Source organism: Abrus precatorius, unplaced genomic scaffold, assembly GCF_003935025.1.
Source record: "Abrus precatorius isolate BTA unplaced genomic scaffold, Abrus_2018 Scaffold7, whole genome shotgun sequence".
Taxonomy (NCBI): Eukaryota; Viridiplantae; Streptophyta; class Magnoliopsida; order Fabales; family Fabaceae; genus Abrus; species Abrus precatorius.
In genome coordinates, this window is record NW_020874417.1 from 14,958,389 (window position 1) to 14,980,039 (window position 21,651).

A 21,651-nucleotide genomic window follows, 5' to 3' on the forward strand; every position below is an offset into this window, starting at 1 on the left:
CATCTGGAAATTGAGTACACAACCAGCATACAAGGGTGACTTGCTTGATGAGGGAATGTGTTCTTCAAGAGGTTATTTTGGACCCTCAAGCCATGCATTGATGGTTTTGCCTTCTACAAACCAATTGTTCAAGTGGATGGAACATTTTTGTATGGCAAATACAAAGGGACTTTATTAGTGGTAGTTGCACAAGACGGCCGCAACAACATAATTCCCATTGCCTTTGCTGTGGTAGAAGGTGAAACTAGCGATGCATGGTTCTTTTTTTTGAAAAACTTAAGGAGGTACGTAACTCCGCAAGAGGGGTTGTGCCTCATTTCAGATCGTCACGAGGCCATAAGAAGTGCATACTCCAGAAATGGAAGTGGTTGGACAGAAAACAATTCTGTCCATGTCTATTGCATTAGACATATTGCACAAAACTTCATACGACAATTCAAAAACGCTGCACTGAAGAAAGATGTCGTAAATATGGGTAATTTTAATTTTTTACTTACTTTATATTCTTATTAATATTTTATACAATTGCTTAGCTAGTTATATTAAATTTTTTTGTAATCTTGTTTCCAGCATATGGGATGACTAAACCGAGATTCTTTTACTATTACAACATAGTAAAAGATAATAATCCTGAAGCTGCACAATGGTTGGACAACATCCCAAGGGAAAAATGGACACTGGCATGGGACAATGGACGACGTTGGGGACACATGACAACAAACCTAGCAGAGTCAATCAATTCGGTCTTGAAGAAAACCAGAAACTTGCCAATTTGCTCCATGGTCCTGGCAATATACACCCGTTGCAATAAGTTCTTCATTGACAGAGGCAGAGAAGTAAATGCAATGATTAATGCTGGACATATGTACTCGGAGGTTGCAACTAAAGCAATTCAAGATGCACAGTCAAACGCAAACACTCATAGAGTCATCACCTTTGACAGAACAAGCACTAGATTTTTAGTCGAAGAAATGCAACATCCGACAGAAATTCGACCCGTAGGAAGATTTACAGTACGGTTAGATGAAATGTGGTGTGATTGTGGCAAGTTTCAAAAAGTTCACATCCCATGCTCGCATGTACTTGCTTCATGCTTATACACACACCACAACTTTGACATATACATATCTCCCGTGTATACCTTACAACAAGTTTCTAAGGTATACGAAGGTCAGTTTGGAGAACTCAGACATGAAGACTATTGGCCAACTTACACGGGCCCAACTTTGTGTCCAAATCCAGAACTGAAAAGAACTTCAAAGGGTCGACCCAAGTCTAGTAGGATAAGGACAGAGATGGACATTAGAGAACAACAAAGTCGGCAAAAAAATTGTTCTTATTGTCACACCCCTAGTCACACAAGGAAGACATGTCCAAACATTACTCAAGCTTCTACTTCCCGTCATTGATTTATGTTGTTGTTATTACTTTAAAATTTTCTTCATGTAATTTTTAATTTTATGAATGTCATTGCAACTTATAAATTTTAGTATTAGTAATTTATATTAAATATATATATATATATATATATATATATATATCTACATAATATTATTTAATAATGTTTATTAATAAATAAAATATTTTTTAAATAAATAATTATGTATAAATTTTAATAAAGATTAATGTCTCAAATTAAATAAATAATCTTATTATTATTTAATACTTTTATTTATTTTATAAAAATATAAAATTAAATAAATTATTATTGTAATTTTTATCAAATACAAATTTAAAATTATTCAATTATTATTATAATTTTTATTTTTTTAATATTATTTTTGTAAAACTCTCACCAAATTCCATACATAATTTGCATTTTTGTTTTTATATATAATAAAAAAATATTATCTAATATTTATGTTTATATAATAATTATATATTGTCAAATTTAATAATAAAAATAGTTTTAAATAATAAAATAAAATTTATTATTTGAATTATATTTTTATTTTTATATTGTGTGAAAATAAATATTTATATTATGTTAATTTGTGTGACAAATACATTCCCTCAATTTTGTAAATTAATATGCTGTGAGTTCACTTCTGAGAGCGGTTCAAAACGAATCGCTCTTCAAATTCGACTACTGAGAGCGGTTGGTTTTGAACCGCTCTCCAAATTCTCCAGCTCAACTCATTAACGGTCATGCGTGTACGACTTTGGAGAGCGGTTCAAAATGGACCGCTCTTAGAAGTAGAATTTAGAGAGCGGTTCAAAACGGACCGCTCTTAGAAGTAGAATTTGGAGAGCGGTTCAAAATAGACCGCTCTTAAAAGTAGACTTTGGAGAGCGGTTCATTTTTAACCGCTCTTAGAAGTCGACTTTGGAGAGCGGTTCATTTTCAACCGCTCTCAGAAGTCGACTTTCTTGCAGCATATTTGAAGGAATTTACAAAATGAGGAGACGCATTTGTCACACAGATTAACATAATATAAATATATAAACATAAATATTAGATAATATTTTTTTATTATATTCAAAAACATAAATGCAAATTATGTATGGAATTCGGTTGCCCCAAAACCGAATTCCATTTGGAAATCTACTATACGGACATAAATTTGAAGACCAGAATTCAGTTTTTGGGAAGTCGAATTCTGTACGTAAACAGTAAATCGGTCTACTTTCGTAAATATTTTTGGGACAGGTCTATTTCAGTATTTTTAATTTTTTTTTATATTATTTTGGTTAAAAATTCATTCAATGTAACGTTCTATTTAATAAATTTATGTATAACAAAGAACGTTTTTTCATTGAGATTTATAAATAGGATTGAAGAAAACTACTCTTCCAAAATCCCAATGCAAATTCACATCACATGGAGCAACCCGACACCACGCAGACGAAAACTATGTAAACCAACTTACACATGCATGTGTTACTAATTACAAATTGAAGTATATAAATTCCGTTCTTAGCTAAACATATGCTGTACAACTAGTTTATTACTGCCCTAAAAGACCCTCGTTTTCCAAATGCGTCCCTTTAGGTGGGGAAGGTTTATCTGGTTTTGAAGGCACCCCTTTTATTTAATACCACACTTTAAGAACCAACTCTTTCATACCTAACTGTTCCTTGCTCGTGATCTACCGTCATTACTTGAGAATAGAGAACTCTATAATAGGTTCAATAATGTACTACATGTGATATCTCAGACTTTGTATGAATTGTGTAAATATGAAAATAAATATATAATTTAAAACATCTAATATGGTAAGAATCTTTTTAGTAGTTTGTATGTTATAATTTATCATAGATGACTGATTGTTGATAATTATTCTTACTATATATGTGTTTTTTCTATTAAAATTAACAATATGATTTATTAATTTTATAATAAGGGTATGATTAAAAATAAAATATATCAGAAGTATTAAGATAAATCATTAAACACTATTTATAAATTAAGTTTATATATATATATATAATTTCCATACTTTTCATCCTTTTTAATAAAAAAAATTTATCAACTCTTCTGATGATATCACTTTTGAGAATGAAACATAACTAAGTGTGATGCTATCATTTACTTCATCAATATCTTTTAAATATTTGTATTATTTATTATCTTTCAATTATATCAATAACGTAATTATTAATCTCATCAATAATATGTATAAATGTGTAGGTATTAATAGATTTTTTTCTTAGATATTTTTTTTATTTTGTATTTGTTTTAAAAAAATTTATACATGCATTATAAACAATTAATTGATTTGATTCAATCACTCATTCACTTAAATAGATATCTGTTTTAAAATATTTTCCTTTCTTATTTATCAATTTTTTATCATAAGTTTTGTGTGTGTGTTGTGTCTAAAAGAGAAGGAGGAGCCGTAACTAACATATTGTGAATGTTTCCAAGTCAAACAAAATTTGTCTTCATAGAAAATTATTTGTAATTTAGATTTAAAAAAAATACAAATAAGGAAACAAATAAAAGAAATAGTGGTTTAAGATTTTTCTTTAATTCAATAACTTATGACATAAGATTTATTCATTTACCTAACATTTAGTTGAAAGTAACTAAAAGGAATGTCCAACAGCTTGCTGTGAAACATGGAATGCTGTGGAGTTTCTGAATCGGTGTTTATCCCCTCTCTTTCTATTGTTTTGTTTCTCCATTTTGTTTTTGTTTAGGTCACTCAAGAGAACCCAATTGAGTAGTCCTTCTATGAATCAATCAGTGAGCTGAACATCATTGTCAACGTCATCCTAAAGATAGTTGTTTATAAGAACAATTCAAATGTGGGAAGCCAATCAGAGATTCTTGTAATGTCAAAAGCTTATCGTCCTACGAATGTAAAGGCACTCAACAACCAGTGTGGTTGGAATTCCGTGATTCATGCAATCTCATTAATAATGCCGTGCTTTCATTTCAAAGTAAAATATCTCTATATTGATATGTTAGCTTGTATCCATTATGTGAAATATTTCATATAATAATAAATTTCAATAAAAAAAATTATAGTATTTAATAGTATTAGTATGTATTAAATTTTATAATTTTTAGTAAAATCTACTATATATAAATATTTATTAATTTACAGTATTACACATGTTAAAAAAAATGGTATTCGAATTTTGAACTCCAATTTTGACAATTGCCGGAAAACATTCTAATTTCCACTGTTTGGCATCAGTCTTTCAGCAGAGAAAAGGGAATACACAGTATATTCGGTAATTAGCTCAGACACCCCGAAAGCATATACAATATAGACATCACCTTTTCAGTTACATTACTTATACGTAACACTACAGTTTCCACATGCCCACAGATACCATGATAAACAAGCCTTCATATCAATTTGATATATTCAGAGCTGTTCCTTACAATTTGTCAACCTTAATAAAAAATAATAAAATTGCTTATTTGGGATGCTAAATTTTAATTTGATACATCACAAAAAGACAGTGTGTGACTTTTCAAGGGATAATTATTAAATTTATGTCAAATACATCCCCTCTCACATAATCTTAAAGTTATCATCTTCTCCTTTATTTGCCTTAAACTTTTGTTAATGTCTAACCTCTATTACTGATCCAATATATTGATAACTAACGTATCAAATTTGTATTTAACATGCCACATGAACACTTTTGTTAAGTGTTATTAACTTTTAATTGTAATATGTACTACTTTGATAAAATTTTCAACATAATAATTGATTTTCAACATTTACAAGTAACATTTTTCTTAAGGAAGAAACTGAAAAATAATTACAAAATTAGGGAGTAAAGTAGCCATATTCCAATAAAAGCTTTACACTGTAATTAATTTTTATAAAAAAAATCACAAAATAAAATGCACTAATAACAATTCATCATATTTTTGACAAAATTTTATTATTTATTAATTTTTTACGGGCTTTTTTTACAGAAATAAAACTTTTTGAATATGAAATTACGCATGTGTCCTGGAAATTTTGTTTTACGCAAATGTCCTGAATGTAAATTGAAATCGATTAAAATTGATTTCCTCCAGAACCACCTTAAATCGACTTTCATTTTGTCCATGTTGCTTCAAAGAAGTCGATTGAAGTCGACTTTCATGCACCATTGAAGTCGACTTTCATGCACTATTGAAGTCAATTAAAGTCGACTTTCCTGCACTGTTGAAGTCGATTTTTGTTGCTGGTTTTTGGATCCAAAGACGTTGATTTAAGCCGACTTGCATACTAAAAGTAAAACGATTAAAATTGACTTTAGTATCATTTCAAAGACAAGTATAATCGACTACTATATATCCCAAATGAGAGAGAGCCGAGACCAAAGAGAAGAGACTAGAGAGAGAACTGAGACTAGAGAAAAAAAGGAGATTAGAGAGAGTGACACCAGAGAACAACAGAGGCGACGGAGGAAGATGGATAACGATCTATATCAGCTTAATTTTATTGATCATATTGTAAGCAAGTTGTTAACACAGGTAAATTAATTTTTAAATATATTTAGTTAAATTATAATTAATTATTTATGTATTTAATTTAATATATTATTAATTCTGTAATTATATGTTTAGAAAAATGTGTAAATGTTAATAATTATTATATTATAAATTAATTTTAATTATTTGTTATAATTATAATTATTATATTGAGGAATGTAAATAAAATTCTATTATGTATTTTTAATTATTATGATAATTTAATTTTGTATTGTAGTAATTCATAATTATATAATATTGTTATAAATTTTTTCATTTAAATCTTGTATATACTATTTTGTTATTGTACAGGAAGCTCGAATTTTAAAAAGTAGGTGTTATAATATGATGGTTACTCTAGATTCAAGAATGAAACCATTTCTTAAGGAGACTAGTTTTTGGCATGTTACACAGATGGTTCCAGTAATTGATTATGATAGGGCACTGATAAGTGCACTTGTAGAACGGTTAGGCCAGAGTCACACACATTTCATCTTCCATACAAAGAATGTACAATCACTTTGAAGGATGTTGTGTTTCAGGTGGGCTTACGTGTGAATGGAGTCCCTGTGAGTGGTTGCATTGGAACGTGGGAGAAATTTTATGATTGGAATATATAGGCATTATGTGAAGATTTACTTGGAGTAGTTCCTGATGAGAGAAACATAAAGGGATTTTTCGTAAATCTACAATGGTTTACAGATATATTTGGAGCATTACCTCACAATGCTGATGGACAAACTATTATTCGTTACATTAGAGCGTACATAATAGTTCTATTTGGTGGGGTATTTTTTCCAGATAAATCAGGATTTAGGGTTCATATGAAGTGACTACCTTTTTTAACTGATTTTACTAAGATTTCAAACTATAGTTAGGATTCTGCTGTTCTAGCATCCCTTTATCATGAGTTTTGTCGTGCGATGAAATACAATATCACTAAAATTGCAGGTTATTTGCATCTCTTACAGTTTTGGGCATGATACAGAATACCTCAGTTAGCCCCTAGGTACCATCAATCTTTCACTTTTTCACTAGCATTGAGGTAAATTTATTTATCAACATATTAATTTTTGTTATTTATATATTTTAAAAACTAATTATTCTCATTTCAAGTGGAAAAGTTTTAGGTCATCAACAAGATCATATACGTATAAGTTATCATAATATATGAGGATCATTGATTCAATTAGCATTACTGGGATAAGTTCAAATATGGTGTCTACTGCTAACTTTTGTTATTTATTATTTCAGTTTAGGTGGATGCCCTACAGCAACAATGAGGTCAGGAACATTACACCTCCTTTCGTGTATGATGAGACTGATGTTTGGGCATATGTGACTGTTCTTATACAATTTACTATGATTGAGTGACACCCTATTGATTGCGTAGTTCGACAATTTGGTAGAGCACAACACATACCAATCAGTCCGATAAATATTGATCGGTTGCACGCTAAGGATGGGAAGGGTGATCTAGATATATGGTGGCCTGATTATCATGTGACATGGCATGCTGCATGGGAGGCACGTAGGGAGCGACGAGTTCCATATCCTCTAACTGATGATGATCGTTCCTCTGTCGAGTACTTTCAGTGGTACTTGTCAGTCGCTAATAGATTTTTGTCGTTGGATGGAGTCCCACAGGGTGCAAAGCTTAGGGACTTACCTGATGGTATACCACTACATGCCCCAACACCTGAAATCACATATCCTGATGACATTCCAGATAGACGCTCTTTCATGCGTCGTTCCGTGATGAGGCCCATATACCAGCCAACATCGTGGCACCTGATGTAAATCCAACTGTATAGCATACCTCACACTACGTATACCACCCGACATTCACATACCCTAGCCACCACTTCATGTCAGTTCTTAGCCAACAACAGTATATGGCTAATCCTTCTCAACACCAGTTCATGCCGGACCCTAGCCAACCATGTATGACTCTTAGCTAGCATTTTATGGTAAGCCCTAGTCATCAGTTTATGTTAGATTCTGAGTTTACTCCAAGTCCTATACAACATTTTGTCACAAGTCTAGTCTATGGTGATATTGCACGACATATATCTTTCAGTCCACCTTTCATGTCAGATACTAAAGTTATGACTTGGCTAAATTCGACCGATACAAGCAGATATATGCCACCACCAGATAATCTATATCGACCATCACCAACACATCTGAACTCCCTCCTTTAATGGTTCACTGAAGCAAGAGGAGCATCACACACCTGTCCAACAGCAAAATATGGATGACCAGTACATGCACATCATAAACCTGTACGACAAATTATATATCGTCTTTGTGCAACAAGAAGTCACCTTGCTGCGTCCAGACTTAATAGACGTGGCCCATAGTCACATATGCTGATGGTGATTTACATATTTTATAGGCTATGTATTTTGAAATTTTAATTTTATGTACTTTAAAATTTTAATTTCATGTAATTTAGAATTTGAATTTTATGCAATTTAAAATTTATATTTTATGTCTTTTATAATATTATTTTTATAGTAATATCATTTAATAATTTATAAAATTATTATACAAAAATATTAACAAATTTAATTAAAATTATTATTTTTCTTTAATTTAGGAAAGAAATCTAAATAAATTATATGGGTAAGATATGCATAATACGTGAAAATTGCATTACAACTTCTGTATTTGTATGTGAAAACTATTTTAATTGACTTCTATGCAATTAAAATTAGAATATTTATGTAAAAATAATAATAATTTTGAGACATACAAGTAATTTTATATTTAAAATATTTTATTTTTGTAAATTTTCCTTTTTCACGTGTCATTAAACGGATGTTAAAAAAATAAGCACACTACCAGTATATTTTAATTAAATCCTAGAAAATTCAATATAAGAAAAATAAATAATTACGTAAAAAAGGAAGTTACATATATATCAAACAATGATTTATCCATATATTTGAATTTTAAATAAATATATATATATAATATTTTTAATTGCAGGAGTAAAGACACTCTGAAGCAATAATAATAATAATAATAAAAACTTGCATAATTATACACAAATTCGTAAAAGATAAAAACAAAAAGTACATCCGTCGTGCCTCGGGATCATGCAATATATTAAACCATGGTTCTTCCTTCCATTAGAGTGAAAGAAAGAAAGAAAAGAAAAAACAAAGATGAAATAGCTTCGCTTCACTGTCATTTGTCAATGTGAGAAGTCCAAAGGCAACGCGCCTTTAGTCAACAACAACCCCACCAAACCCTGAACGTGGATCTTTCAATAGAAAATTGTACTTTTACAATTCAACCATGTACGACCAGTAAAAAGTTGCAAAACCCATCGGTGAGGGGTAGAAAGAAGGAAAAGAAAAAAGAAAAGAAAAGATATGATATGATCAACCATCTGTGGTGGGAGTGGAAGAGGAGTTAGGCTCAATCCTCCTCAACTGAGTCCCATGCTTGTGCTCATCATCCTCATAAGCATAAGCAAACCCACCATGTCGGGTCAGATCCATACCCGCAAGTTCATCCTCCGCCGAGATCCGAAGCAACTTCATCTTATGCAAAGCCCAAAACAAGGGCCCCATCGTTGCACTAACCCACCCAGTAATAACCAAAACCTGAATCACGTGCGCCGCCAACAACTTCCCTCCTCCACCCATAAACAACCCATAGGGTCGACCCGCTTTACCCGGGTAAACCTGGTTCACGTACTCCTCCTTCGCAAACAGCGCCGTGAATATCACCCCCCACGCGCCGCACCCTCCGTGCAACTGCGCCGCCTCCAATGGATCATCATAACGCACCGTCTCAGCCAACTTATTACACGCAATCAAAACCAGCGCAGCAACGAACCCGCACACGATTGCAGCCCACGGCTCCACAACCGAACAACCGGCAGTTATAGCAGCGAAACCGCCTAACAAACCGTTGCACACATCGGTAACATTCCAATGACCGGATATAACCCGTTTCCCGAAGAGCGTGGTCAAAGCTGCCGTTGACCCAGCCAAAGTTGTTGTGACAGCGGTTCTTCCCACAGCGCTCCATTGACCATAATAGTTTCCAGAACTATAAGCGCTGAGAATCTTGGTGAACGAGCCAGGGTTAAAACCGTACCAACCGAACCAAAGCATGAAGGTTCCAAGCACAACTAAAGAAGCGCTGTGGCCACGTAATGCAACGCTTCGACCATTATGGTCGAACCTTCCGATTCTAGGACCTTCAATTAAGGCTCCCCAAAGACCCGCCACGCCGCCGACCATGTGGACGACGCCGGAGCCGGCGAAGTCGATGACGCCGGAGGAGAAGAGGAGGTTGCCAGTGTTTGTCGCGGAGGCCCAACCATCGCCGGACCAGAACCAGTGAGACACGACGGGGTAGACGAAGCCGGTGAGGAAGGAGGAGTAGATGAGGTAAGCCACGAACTGCGTGCGTTCGGCGATGGAGCCGCTTGTGATGCCGGCGGCGGCTATGGCGAACGCCCACTGGTAGAGGAAGTAGCTGTAGTCGATGGTTTCGGTGGGAACGTCCTTGAGGCCGAAGAAGTGTTTGCCGATGAAGCCGTTGGAGGGTGCGCCGAACGCGAAGGCGAAGCCGAAGAGGTAGTAGAAGAGCCCACCGGCGGCGGCGTCGAGGACGTTGGTAAGCATGATGTTCATAGTGTTCTTGGCGCGGACCGAGCCGGCGCAGAGCATGGCGAAGCCGAGCTGCATAGAGAACACAAGGTACGCCGAGAAGAGAAGGTAGGTGTTGTCAACGGCGAAGGCTGTGTCGGTGAACTTGTGGCTTACGGCGGTGAATTGGTCGCATATTGCGGCTGCTGCAGCGGCGGCGTTTGTTGTGTTTGGGCCCAAGAACTGGGCCAGTTGCTCCCGGGAGCAAGGTGGCAGCGACATGGTTGGTTGATTTGGTTTCGGTGGTTGCTTTTAGTCAAACGACAGCGTCTGAAGAGTGTGTTTTGTGGACTAGACTACGGTTTTAACTGCGGTGTGTATATTTATAGAGCGAGAGTGGGGACTGAGGAGTTTAATTTAAGCGCGTGTTAGCTTTCCCAGCGCAGAAAGAACTTGAGACTTTTCAAAGCTTCACATTTCGTTTCCCTAGGGTGGCGAGAAAATTAATATAAAAAATTTGACTTTATTAAATTTTTGTTTTTATTTTCTAAAATATTTGTAGTTTTTAACTTATATTTTCTTTAAAAGATTATTATAATATTTTTATTTAGATTTTTATAAATTATAAATTTTCATTGTAATCTTTTATTTTAAGAAGACTAAATAAAAAACTGTATTAAAAAGTATTGAATAAAAAATTATAATATTTAAAGAGACCAATTAAAAAGTATATATTTAATTTAAATTATATATCATAAAAATATATTTTAAAAATACTAATTTTTATAGAATTAAAAACATAAGTAAGCAAAACAATTTTATATATGAATAATAAATTAAACAAATTCAATTAAACGTAATTTTAATATTTTTTTTAATAAATTGATTTTTTATTTAAATTTAAAAATAAAAATATATTAAATATATGATAGTTTTATTTTTATTTTATTATATATATAATGATGAAAAAGTTACTTTCAAATATTTACTTTTTAAAGGCTACATACAATTTAAATATAAATAAAGTCATTTACGTAAAAGTAAGTTAAGATTAAAGTATTAGATGAGACTAAAAATAATAAAGAAAATAATAGATGAGATTAAGAGTACTAAAGAAAGTGTTTTTTTAAATACTAAACTTCATACCAAAAGATTATTTGTTACATCATTAAAAGACTATTTATTGAACCATTAGAAGACAATCTGATGACCCTTTGTTTTTCAAGAGTTACAATAGTTATCAATTTAACTTACAACCATTTTTATGCTAGCACACAAAAGTTGATAAGATTTCCTTACACAGAAGCTAATGCTATCAATGGAAAGTAAAAAAAAAAAAATAGAAAAAAGGAAATTAGAGTATGTTTGATTTCAGTTTTTAAAACAGTTTTCTATTTTTAAAAATTAATTCTAATACAAGTTTTAAAAACCAAAATCAAACATGCTTTTAGTCTTTATATTTACAAGTTTATGCATTAAATAAAAATAAGAACAATAGCATTTCAATCTCAATATTCAAATGTATTAAGCTATCAAATAGTGAATCATTCAATTTCTTAAATAACATTAAATTTTATTTCGATTGTATTTTGGGAGCATATCATCAAAAATAATTCGAAAGAATATTTGTATTTGACTCTTAAAAAACTATATGTGTAATTAATAATACTTAATTTTGAGTATGAAGAAGTTAAGTGTACAAATAATACTTGAATTTGAACATGAAAAATAATAAGTGAACAAATAATACTAAGTAAAAAGAGTTAAATAATAATGAAAAATCTTGTTATGAGTAACAATTATTTGACATAGCTTTAAGTATATCGCATAAACAAATATAAATGTGTTGTTTATATTTTTATTATCTCCCTTTTATTCTATGTTGTATATACTAACACATAAAAGTATGTTAAATTGAGTAATAAAACTTTATAAGTTTTAATAAGTTAATTGTCTATTACACCTAATCTAACAATTACTTAAATATAACTTTGTTTTGAAGTACATGAAGAGTTTAAAAAGAAGTAAAATTTATATTCAACTTCCTTCCTAAGTTGAAAATATTAAATTTATATGTTTAGTACGAATATTTAAACAAATATTTTTAATAAATTAACATTCTCAAATATAGTTTTTAATTAAATTTTCATAAAAACATTCTTACAAGGCAAGTGAGAATCTAAAATTTTCATGAAAATGAAAATTATTTATAATATAAAAATACAGTTATATCTTTTATTATTTTCAATTTTAGATTTATGTTATTTCTCTATTATATTGTTGTTTATCTAAAACTCTTGTTATTTCTCTAATATCATAAAAAATGAATTAAAAAATTATTTTGATTGTAAATTTGTAACTTTTACCGTTCATCAATCAACTTAAGTGACAATATCAAATATTATTGTTGTTATCTATAAAATTATTATTTTTATATAATTTTATCTTATAACATATAAATACATGCATACATTTTTATATTATAAATTTCTTGTTTTAGTTTTTATTTTAAACTTTCATTTACTTTTAAAATTTTAAATAAACATAAATTCAATTCGTAGTGTATATAAAATTTATCAGTTATCACAGTAAGTAAATAGATATTTTTAAAAATATTAATATTTGTAAGAAATAATGTTAAAACTAAATACAAGACAAAAATAACTTAAAAAATTATTATGTAATATTTTCAAAAGTATTTTAGGCATGCTAAATGTATATTTTTAACACCATCAAAAAATATAATTCTTAAAAAAAAATCATTAAACCGTATTTAAGAATTTAGAGAGAAAAAAATATTGAAAAAAAAAGGATGAAAGAAGAAGAGAAAGAAAATGGTGCTAAAAAAATTAATTTTAGAAAGTTTAAAAACATAATTTTAAGTAAAGTTTTAAAGAGTTTATTAATTTTTTTGTTATATTTAAAAATTTTAAATAAAAATTCATTAAATATTTTATTTTTGCCTTTTAAAATTAAATTTCAGAAAAATACTTAACAAATAAAATATTATTTACAAAAAGAAATTAATGGGATAAAAACTGATGAATAACCAATTATTGATATGGTGATGGGAATCTTTGTCTTAAAACTGTGAAAGCGTGGGTTCGACTTACTGGCTACCCTTGGTGCGACGTTGACATCTAAGATTTTGCTAGATTTATTAAATGTAAAATATTGTTATTATAAAAGAAATTGAGTTTTATATGTAAAATATAAAGAAAAACAAGTAAGGAATAAAAACAAAAATATGAATAAATGTAAGTATCTATCATTTTTATGTTTAAATCTAACATTTTATTTGTTGTATTCGATATTTATTAAGAAAAATAATTAAATTAAAAATTTTGAAAATTTTAAAGATATAAATATAAAAACTTATAAGAACTAAAAATACAAATACAAATAATGTAGGAACTATTTTTATATTTAATTTAAATTTAAATAATTATATATATATATATGTATCTATAAAATTTAATTTAATTTAAACTATTTTTTATGAAAATATTCAAATATTATTTTTAAACTTGTAAACAAACAAAGTGTAAATAAAGAGAGACCTTGGAATAGAACAAAGAAAAAACCCTAATTTACCGAGCTTCTCATTAAAAACAAATAATTTTATATAAAACTTCTCAATTCAATTATCACAGATTTGAGGTAGACGTAACGTAAGGGCACGCAACTTGCAGATTTGTGGGCCACGAGACGGGCGGCTACTGTTTAAGTCTCTTGCAGTGTCGTACAACCAAAGTCAGCATGCGGTGTACTTTCTAAATTATCTGTCTTTAACTAAAAATAAAATAAAATCTAGTTGAGATATTTATACACTATTTTGATAATTCTATTTGCTTCCTACAAGATTGTTTCCACACAATCAAAGTTTATAAAGAAAATACAAATAATTTTGTTTTAGACTAGAAATTAAAAAAATTAAAATATACTTAATTATTATTAATATTTCTAAAAATATATATTTAGTAAATTGATAATGAATTTTCATATAATTTTTTTAAAGTTAAAAAGAATTATTGGCACTGTTCCAAAAGAATTAAATATTTTAAAAATGGTTTAATTAATATGTTAATCTTTATAGTTTATTTAATTTGTTATTTGTTATAGAAAGAGACTAAATAGTTTAATAAAACAAACAAAACTAATTAATTAATCTAATAAATTAAACATAAGCTATTTACTAAAACTAAGACTAAAAAAGTACTCTAATTGTTATCTTTAATAAGAGAGTCTTAAAAGTTATTTGTCATATGATAATCTCTAAAAATATTGATGATAGTTTCATAACAGAGTTGCAAACAGGACAAACATGACTAATAGATAAATATTTTTTAAGTTTTTTCATAAAATAAATAATTTATTATGAGTAATTTTTTAAAGAAAAATATGAAATTTTTAAAGATTAGACTAATTTTAAATTATTTTTAAAATAAGATTTGAGATAATAAATTCAAAATCAAATTTCACTAATAACTCAAAAACAAATTTAGGGAGGACTTTATTTTACAAGAGAAAAATTAACTAACTGTATCATTATCAATATTGAACTTATGAGAGATAATATTGGTAATAAAATGACAAACTTATTTGAGAACATAAAGTTTAGTTTTATCCCAATTTCAATGAGCATTTTTAACAAAAACAAATAATAGAAAGATCAATTAACTATTCAAGAATAATAAAATTAACAAATTGAGCTAAGCAAGTAACATCAAGAATCCAAAAGTCATGTTAGAATTTAACTTTTAACCCATTTGCAATAATTCTAACAAACTTCAATTAGTAATATCTCAAACCTGCACAATATCTTTCCACTTAGTAGAATAATTTTTTTTGTAATCAATTATGCAATTAAAATCAAATTTATACTTAGAATTCAAAATTTTTGCCTCTAGAAGAGTAGAATTATTCAAATTTTCCAATCTAATTTAACAATATATGCTTTATTAATCTCGAAAGTCTTTGAATTTAAACTCTCTGATGTGACATGTTTTAGGTTTATAATTATAGTTTTATTTTAGTTTATAAACACTTTTAATATACTTTGTTTTTAGAGTTTTTACTATTTTCTATTTATTGGAATAATTTGGACCTATTACTTTAATTTAGTATTTTTTTGTTAATTTTGACTTTTAACTACTCTTTTAGCTATAACTTTTTTTACAGATATCATTTTTTGCTGATTCCAGTTGTATTAGATTTTACACATCTAGGGCTTCAAAATGCATATATGGATCACCAAATTTGAAATTGATTTCAATTTTTTTATGATTTTTTGAAGTTGAGGCAGATTTGTTAAATATTGTTGCGAGATTGCATTTGGACCCTTTGTTATTAGATAATTGTATTTGGGCTTGTAGTTATAATTAAGGCCCGAATTTTGGCCATTTAGTTTACCCTAATCAGAGCTTATAAATGGACTAATAAAGTTCTGATTTAAGGGAGGTGATTAAACACTTTAAGATTTTGAGACTTGACCGAAATAAGAATCTTTATTTGTACTTTCTCTCGAATTCTCTCATTCTTTTCTCATATTTGCATGGATACTTCGATGGAAAGTTAAACCTCTTATTCAATCTGCAGAATTCAAATGCTTGATTTGATAATTAATATGGATTAGATTAAATAATTATTTGATTTAATTCGTAACTCTGTTCAATTAAGTTATTCGATTGAATTAATAATTAAATTGAGTGATTGTTAATTCCCTCTATTCTTAAGAAAACACATTTTATTCCAAGATAACTAAAAGCATAAGATTTTCAAATGAAATTTATAAAATTTTATTGATTTTTCACAAATTTCAATCCCTTAAGGTGAGTTTGCATAATAAAATTTTGGATACTCATAATACAAGAATGAGCTATAGTTACCCTATTAATAAAGGTAAGTTATCTTTCCAATTCGATATTCTTTTCTGATCATATCCAACAAATCGTAATAGATCTTAGTTTTTTTAAAACAAAAATGAGAAAACCTAATAAGACTCTAAATTATCAAAAATTTTAATACTTAAGTTATTGATTGAATAAATCTTATTTTTAAAGCTAATATTGTGTAATAGATCTTAGTTTTTTTAAAACAAAAATGAGAAAACCTAATAAGACTCTAAATTATCAAAAATTTTAATACTTAAGTTATTGATTGAATAAATCTTATTTTTAAAGCTAATATTGTTGTAAAAAATAAACTATTAATAGACACTTAATTATCTTAATTCTTGTAATAACACTTGGGAGCCAACTTTAAATGCATGTAACTTTTAGATATCAAATTGAAGTTCTTTGAGTTAACTTTCTAATGCAACAAGAATTATTGACAAACTCTAACTGCATCAAAAGTTATAACCATAATAATGATTAGAGGTCAAAAGTAATAAAAGGCAAGAATTAGATAGAATTACTAATTAAGGTCAAAATAAGTTCAAACAAACAAAACATCCTAAAATAGTAAAATAGTCATAAAAATAGTATCAAGAAGTAGTGCTAAAAATACTAAAGTGTTAATATACTATGATTCATCAAAATACAATAAGATATTTAATTAAATTGACTTCTATTTTCATAATAATTATATCAAATAGAATCTATTTAAGTCTATGGTAATCCAATGGGCTAGTTTATTTTTATGTCTAGAATTTCAGGTTCAATTTTGATATTTCTAACAAGAAGATCTCTTAATGTCTAATTTCATGCAAATAAGAATATGAACACATTTACAAATATTAATAACACCAAGAATTAAACAAGACTACAAAATTGACAATAGATCATGAAATATTTAAAATATCTTCATCAATCCTTATTTAGGTACTCTTAATTCCTAGAATAAAAAAAATCCACTTATTCATGTTTAGACTACAAGCTAGAATAAAAAGTTTAGACATAATGATAAAACAACTGCAATAGGAAATTGGAGTAGAAAAGAGGAGGAATTCTAATCTTTCTCCTTGAAAGTCTATTGCTTTTGTAGATCTCATGAAAGTTTTTCTAAAATTTTATCACAAAAATATTTTTTTTTCACTTAATTTCTTCAAGATTCTATAATAACAATGTTTAAAGTGTTAAACCCTCCTGTTCTTCCTTTTTCCTTTTAAGGATTTTACAAATAATTCTTTAATACTCTCAATTTAGACCTTTAAGAGAATATTTAAATAATTTTAGTATTCGTTGTAAATAGTACAACTACAAGCACATTTTGCAAAATAATCTAGTTTTTTTTTTTTTTTGCTATCAAACCAATTTTAAACTCCTTTAAATAAGATAAAAACATAAGTGTGTTGTTTCTAAGTTTTCTCTTTTATTCCGAGCTTCGAAATCTCTTAATTTTTACTTATTTATTTTAACATAAAATTTAACAGTATTTTATCTCTAAAATATACTTCTTACGAGTAACTTGAAAAAAAATAAGTGAAATGTCAAATAAAATTCAACCTAAAATGCAAGATTATGCATGACTTAAATAGATACGCAACCTATAAACTAATGCATGAATTGTACATATGAGCGTCTAAGTAATTCACATGCACAATTTGTAAGTGCAATGCAAACTAATAAGAACAAGAATAATTATGACTCAACGTCAAGAACTCCAAGAAAAAAATAGAAAATAAAGTGTTTTTGCTGTGATATTTCCAAGTCATCCAAAGGACAAAATGTTATAAATTATATAAATATCCTCTTAAATATAAGAAATCTCAAAATGTTGCTACAATCGATCAAGTCTCAATTGAAACTTAGTATGTGACACTCATACACTCAAATTCAAGACTCAACCTGATTCCATGTTAAATTCTTGCCATCCACGTACTTTTAGCAAGTTTTTTGTTTTGATTCTACAATCAAGTCTCAATTGAAACTTATTCTAAAAATTATACACTTATATCTAAGACTCAACCTGACTTTTCACTTTAAATCTAACAATTTTCTGTTTTAGTTGTAAAAAAATTGTCTATTGCAACTCCAATTTAAAAAATATATATACAAAATGTCCTTACTATCGATATAGTTATAAGAAAAAAAAAATATTTTAAATAAAAATCACTTTAAAAATGACAATAAACATGAGTGTGGCAACAGACACATCTCGATTGTATAGGTGAATGATTTAAATTCATTCTCAAAGAAACATATTATAATTTATGAACAAATACAAATTATTAAATGTTAATATAATTTTTACTCAACAAAAAAAATGATTAATACATTTGGAAGGTTTATATTAATAAATAATACATTATACTAATATTTAATTTATTGATAGTAAATATTAATATTTTATATTAATTAATTATTTGTCCGTATAATAAGCAATATTATTAATATAAATTCTCAATATTTAAATTTTATATATTAACTGTTGAGTTATGTATTAAAAAAGACTAATTCAATAATAAATCATTAAGAAAAGATACTTTTTTATTGTCTTTAAGAAACAAAAGGCATTTGGGTAAACTTATATATTGTCAGTAATTAATATCTATGATTTATGTGATACTATAATTGAAAATTAAAAAGGCATTCTTTCATAAGATGAAATTATGAAGAATAATTTATTAATTGTAAATTATTCTCATCACTCTCTTTTCATTGAAAGTACTCAACTTCATGTATGCACATGGAGGATAAATTTAACACCTCACAATATGGACACAGATTGAAGGGAATCTTAATGTTACAATCCTTCCTTGTCACATGTTTGTTTTACATGCTAAGATAATACATTTATTTTGAACCTCACATTCATGTTGTGGTGTAGCCTTACTGTACATAGCTTTTCCTTCTCATCTACACTTTGTTTTTGTATTTTTGGGTAAAAGTTGTAATTTTCTGATTGGTTCCTTTAACTTGGGGATTAATAGAAGGGAAAACGATACTTTTATTCCTTTACCAGTAGAAGTTGGACTTTTTAATTAACAATTTAATTATACTTTAGCTATGAATTAATATAGGATATACTCATATTTGTGATTAAATTTAATTTATTAATGAAATCATGGAAATGTTACCAATGGAGCCATGAGTACGTATAAAACTTGTGAACTCACTCTTTCACTTTCGAAACTATCTGTGTCTGAATTGGATAAAATTTTGACGGATCACAAATGTTTTGATTTTGACTAAGTATATTACAGCTACGTGGCCAAAATATGAGCGGCACATAAGAATGATAAGGTCATCAATAAAAAAAAATGACGATATATGGCACGTCAAAATTATTATTAATGATTGTTATATTGAATTTTTTCAAATTTATAAAATTTTAAATTACTCATAAAATATGTGTTTAATTATTTATTGCAATGATTGTTTTAATGTAGTAATAGTTTTGTACATTTGACAGGAAAATCACTAGTTTCTATAAAATTGTGGTTCTTTATAAATGCCAAATGCTATGTGATACTCAATATATGTGTAATGAGAATGCTTGCATATATTCTCTAGCTACAGGAAAGGATATTGAAGTGTTAATGCTTTTCTCTCATTCGTTTGGGTATGTATGAAAATAATGAAAATATAGCTTTTCTCTCATTATCCAGGTTTTGTATCTAATAAATCTTATATTAACTTGTTTCAAAAAAATAAAATAAAGATTTATACTTTTATAATCAATTTATTTATATATTTTATTAACAGATCTGACCTGACAACACACGGGTCACGGGCACACACACTTGACGTAAACTAATCGTGCATACTAATTTTACAATTTTACACACTTGAAATGACACGGCATCAAATGAAGGAATCGATCATTGAAGATTTCCAATTGTTTTATTAAATATTTTCTTTAGATATACAATCCATCGGTCACTTAACATTAATTTTGATATGTTAAACTTAGTTACATCATTAATTATATAATAAATTTGATAGTTATTATTAATTGATTCCAACCATTGTTTAACAAAAATGATTAGTTAATTAAATAATGCAACAATTATGATCCTCTCATCCTTGTTTCTTAATATATCATTAACTATCAAAGCTTACCACAGTAATAAGAAAGTGTTCCGTTGGCTGATCTCTGATGGCTGTGATACTTTTATAACGTGGGTAAGTTACGGCAAGGGGGGTCGTGTGGGAATTTGACATTTAATCATAATCTTATATAATTTTTATGCGAGAGTTACAAATTCAACTACTGGTTATTAAGTAGAATAATTTTATAAAATTAAATTAAAAATAAAATTAATAAATATTATTTTGTTTTATTTTATTTTAGTGAGTAATATATTTTTATAATATAAAAAAATATTAATTTTTTTATAATATGCTTACATCTCATAAGAGATCTATCTTTATAGAAAGATAGATATGTATAATTACTGTCAAACTTTAAGTGGAGAATTTTAGCCGATTTTAAATGGTATAGGACACCTTATTTAGAGTTTATATCAAGGAAGATAATCTAGAAAATTTGGTGAAGATAATATCCCAAGAATATCTTTAGAAAACCTAGGATATGAGTCACCTGTTACAATTGTGGTAAGTCAGGCCATATCAACAAGTATTATAGACTTAAAAAGAAAATTATAAATCTTAATCTTGATCTCTTTATAGAAGACCAGATCAACAATCTTTTTATAGAAACCTCTAATGATGATTTTGTTAGAGTATCTAGTGAGGATGTTAACCAAATCCAATAGGATGACCAAACATATTCTTCTGATAGTGATGAAATTCTAAAAATCAATGTTTTAACAAAAGAATAAGATCTTTTTTTTAAAGCAATTAATTCTATTCCTGATCCTTAGGAAAAGAAAAATTTTCTTAATAAACTCAAAGAAGTTTTAGAAATAAGGCAAAAACCCAAAGAACTTATTATAACTAATAAGTTTGATGTAAACAGTATTTTCAAAAAAATAGAAAATAATTTTGTTAAGCCTACTACAATACAAGACCTTCAAACTTAAATCAACAATATCAAGAAAGAGATTCGTAAGATCAAAGAGTAACAACAAATTCATCAAGTTATTCTTTCACAATTTAAAGATAATTATGAATATGAAGTGCGAAAGAACAACTTTCTGAAAAAGATAATTCTAAAAAATTAGAGTAAGAATTTTTTATGGATTTGATTAATCAAATCAAAATC

At 28.3% G+C, this 21,651-nt stretch overlaps 1 protein-coding gene across 1 annotated transcript; it reads right to left on the bottom strand.

The window, feature by feature from the left end:
* Positions 1–8,664: 8,664 nt before the first annotated feature.
* Positions 8,665–10,934, bottom strand: LOC113871366 (ammonium transporter 1 member 1-like). Its single transcript, XM_027508453.1, has one exon. It carries the CDS (start codon positions 10,819–10,821, stop codon positions 9,319–9,321), a length of 1,503 nt encoding a protein of 500 aa, XP_027364254.1. The 5' UTR covers positions 10,822–10,934; the 3' UTR covers positions 8,665–9,318.
* Positions 10,935–21,651: the final 10,717 nt, after the last annotated feature.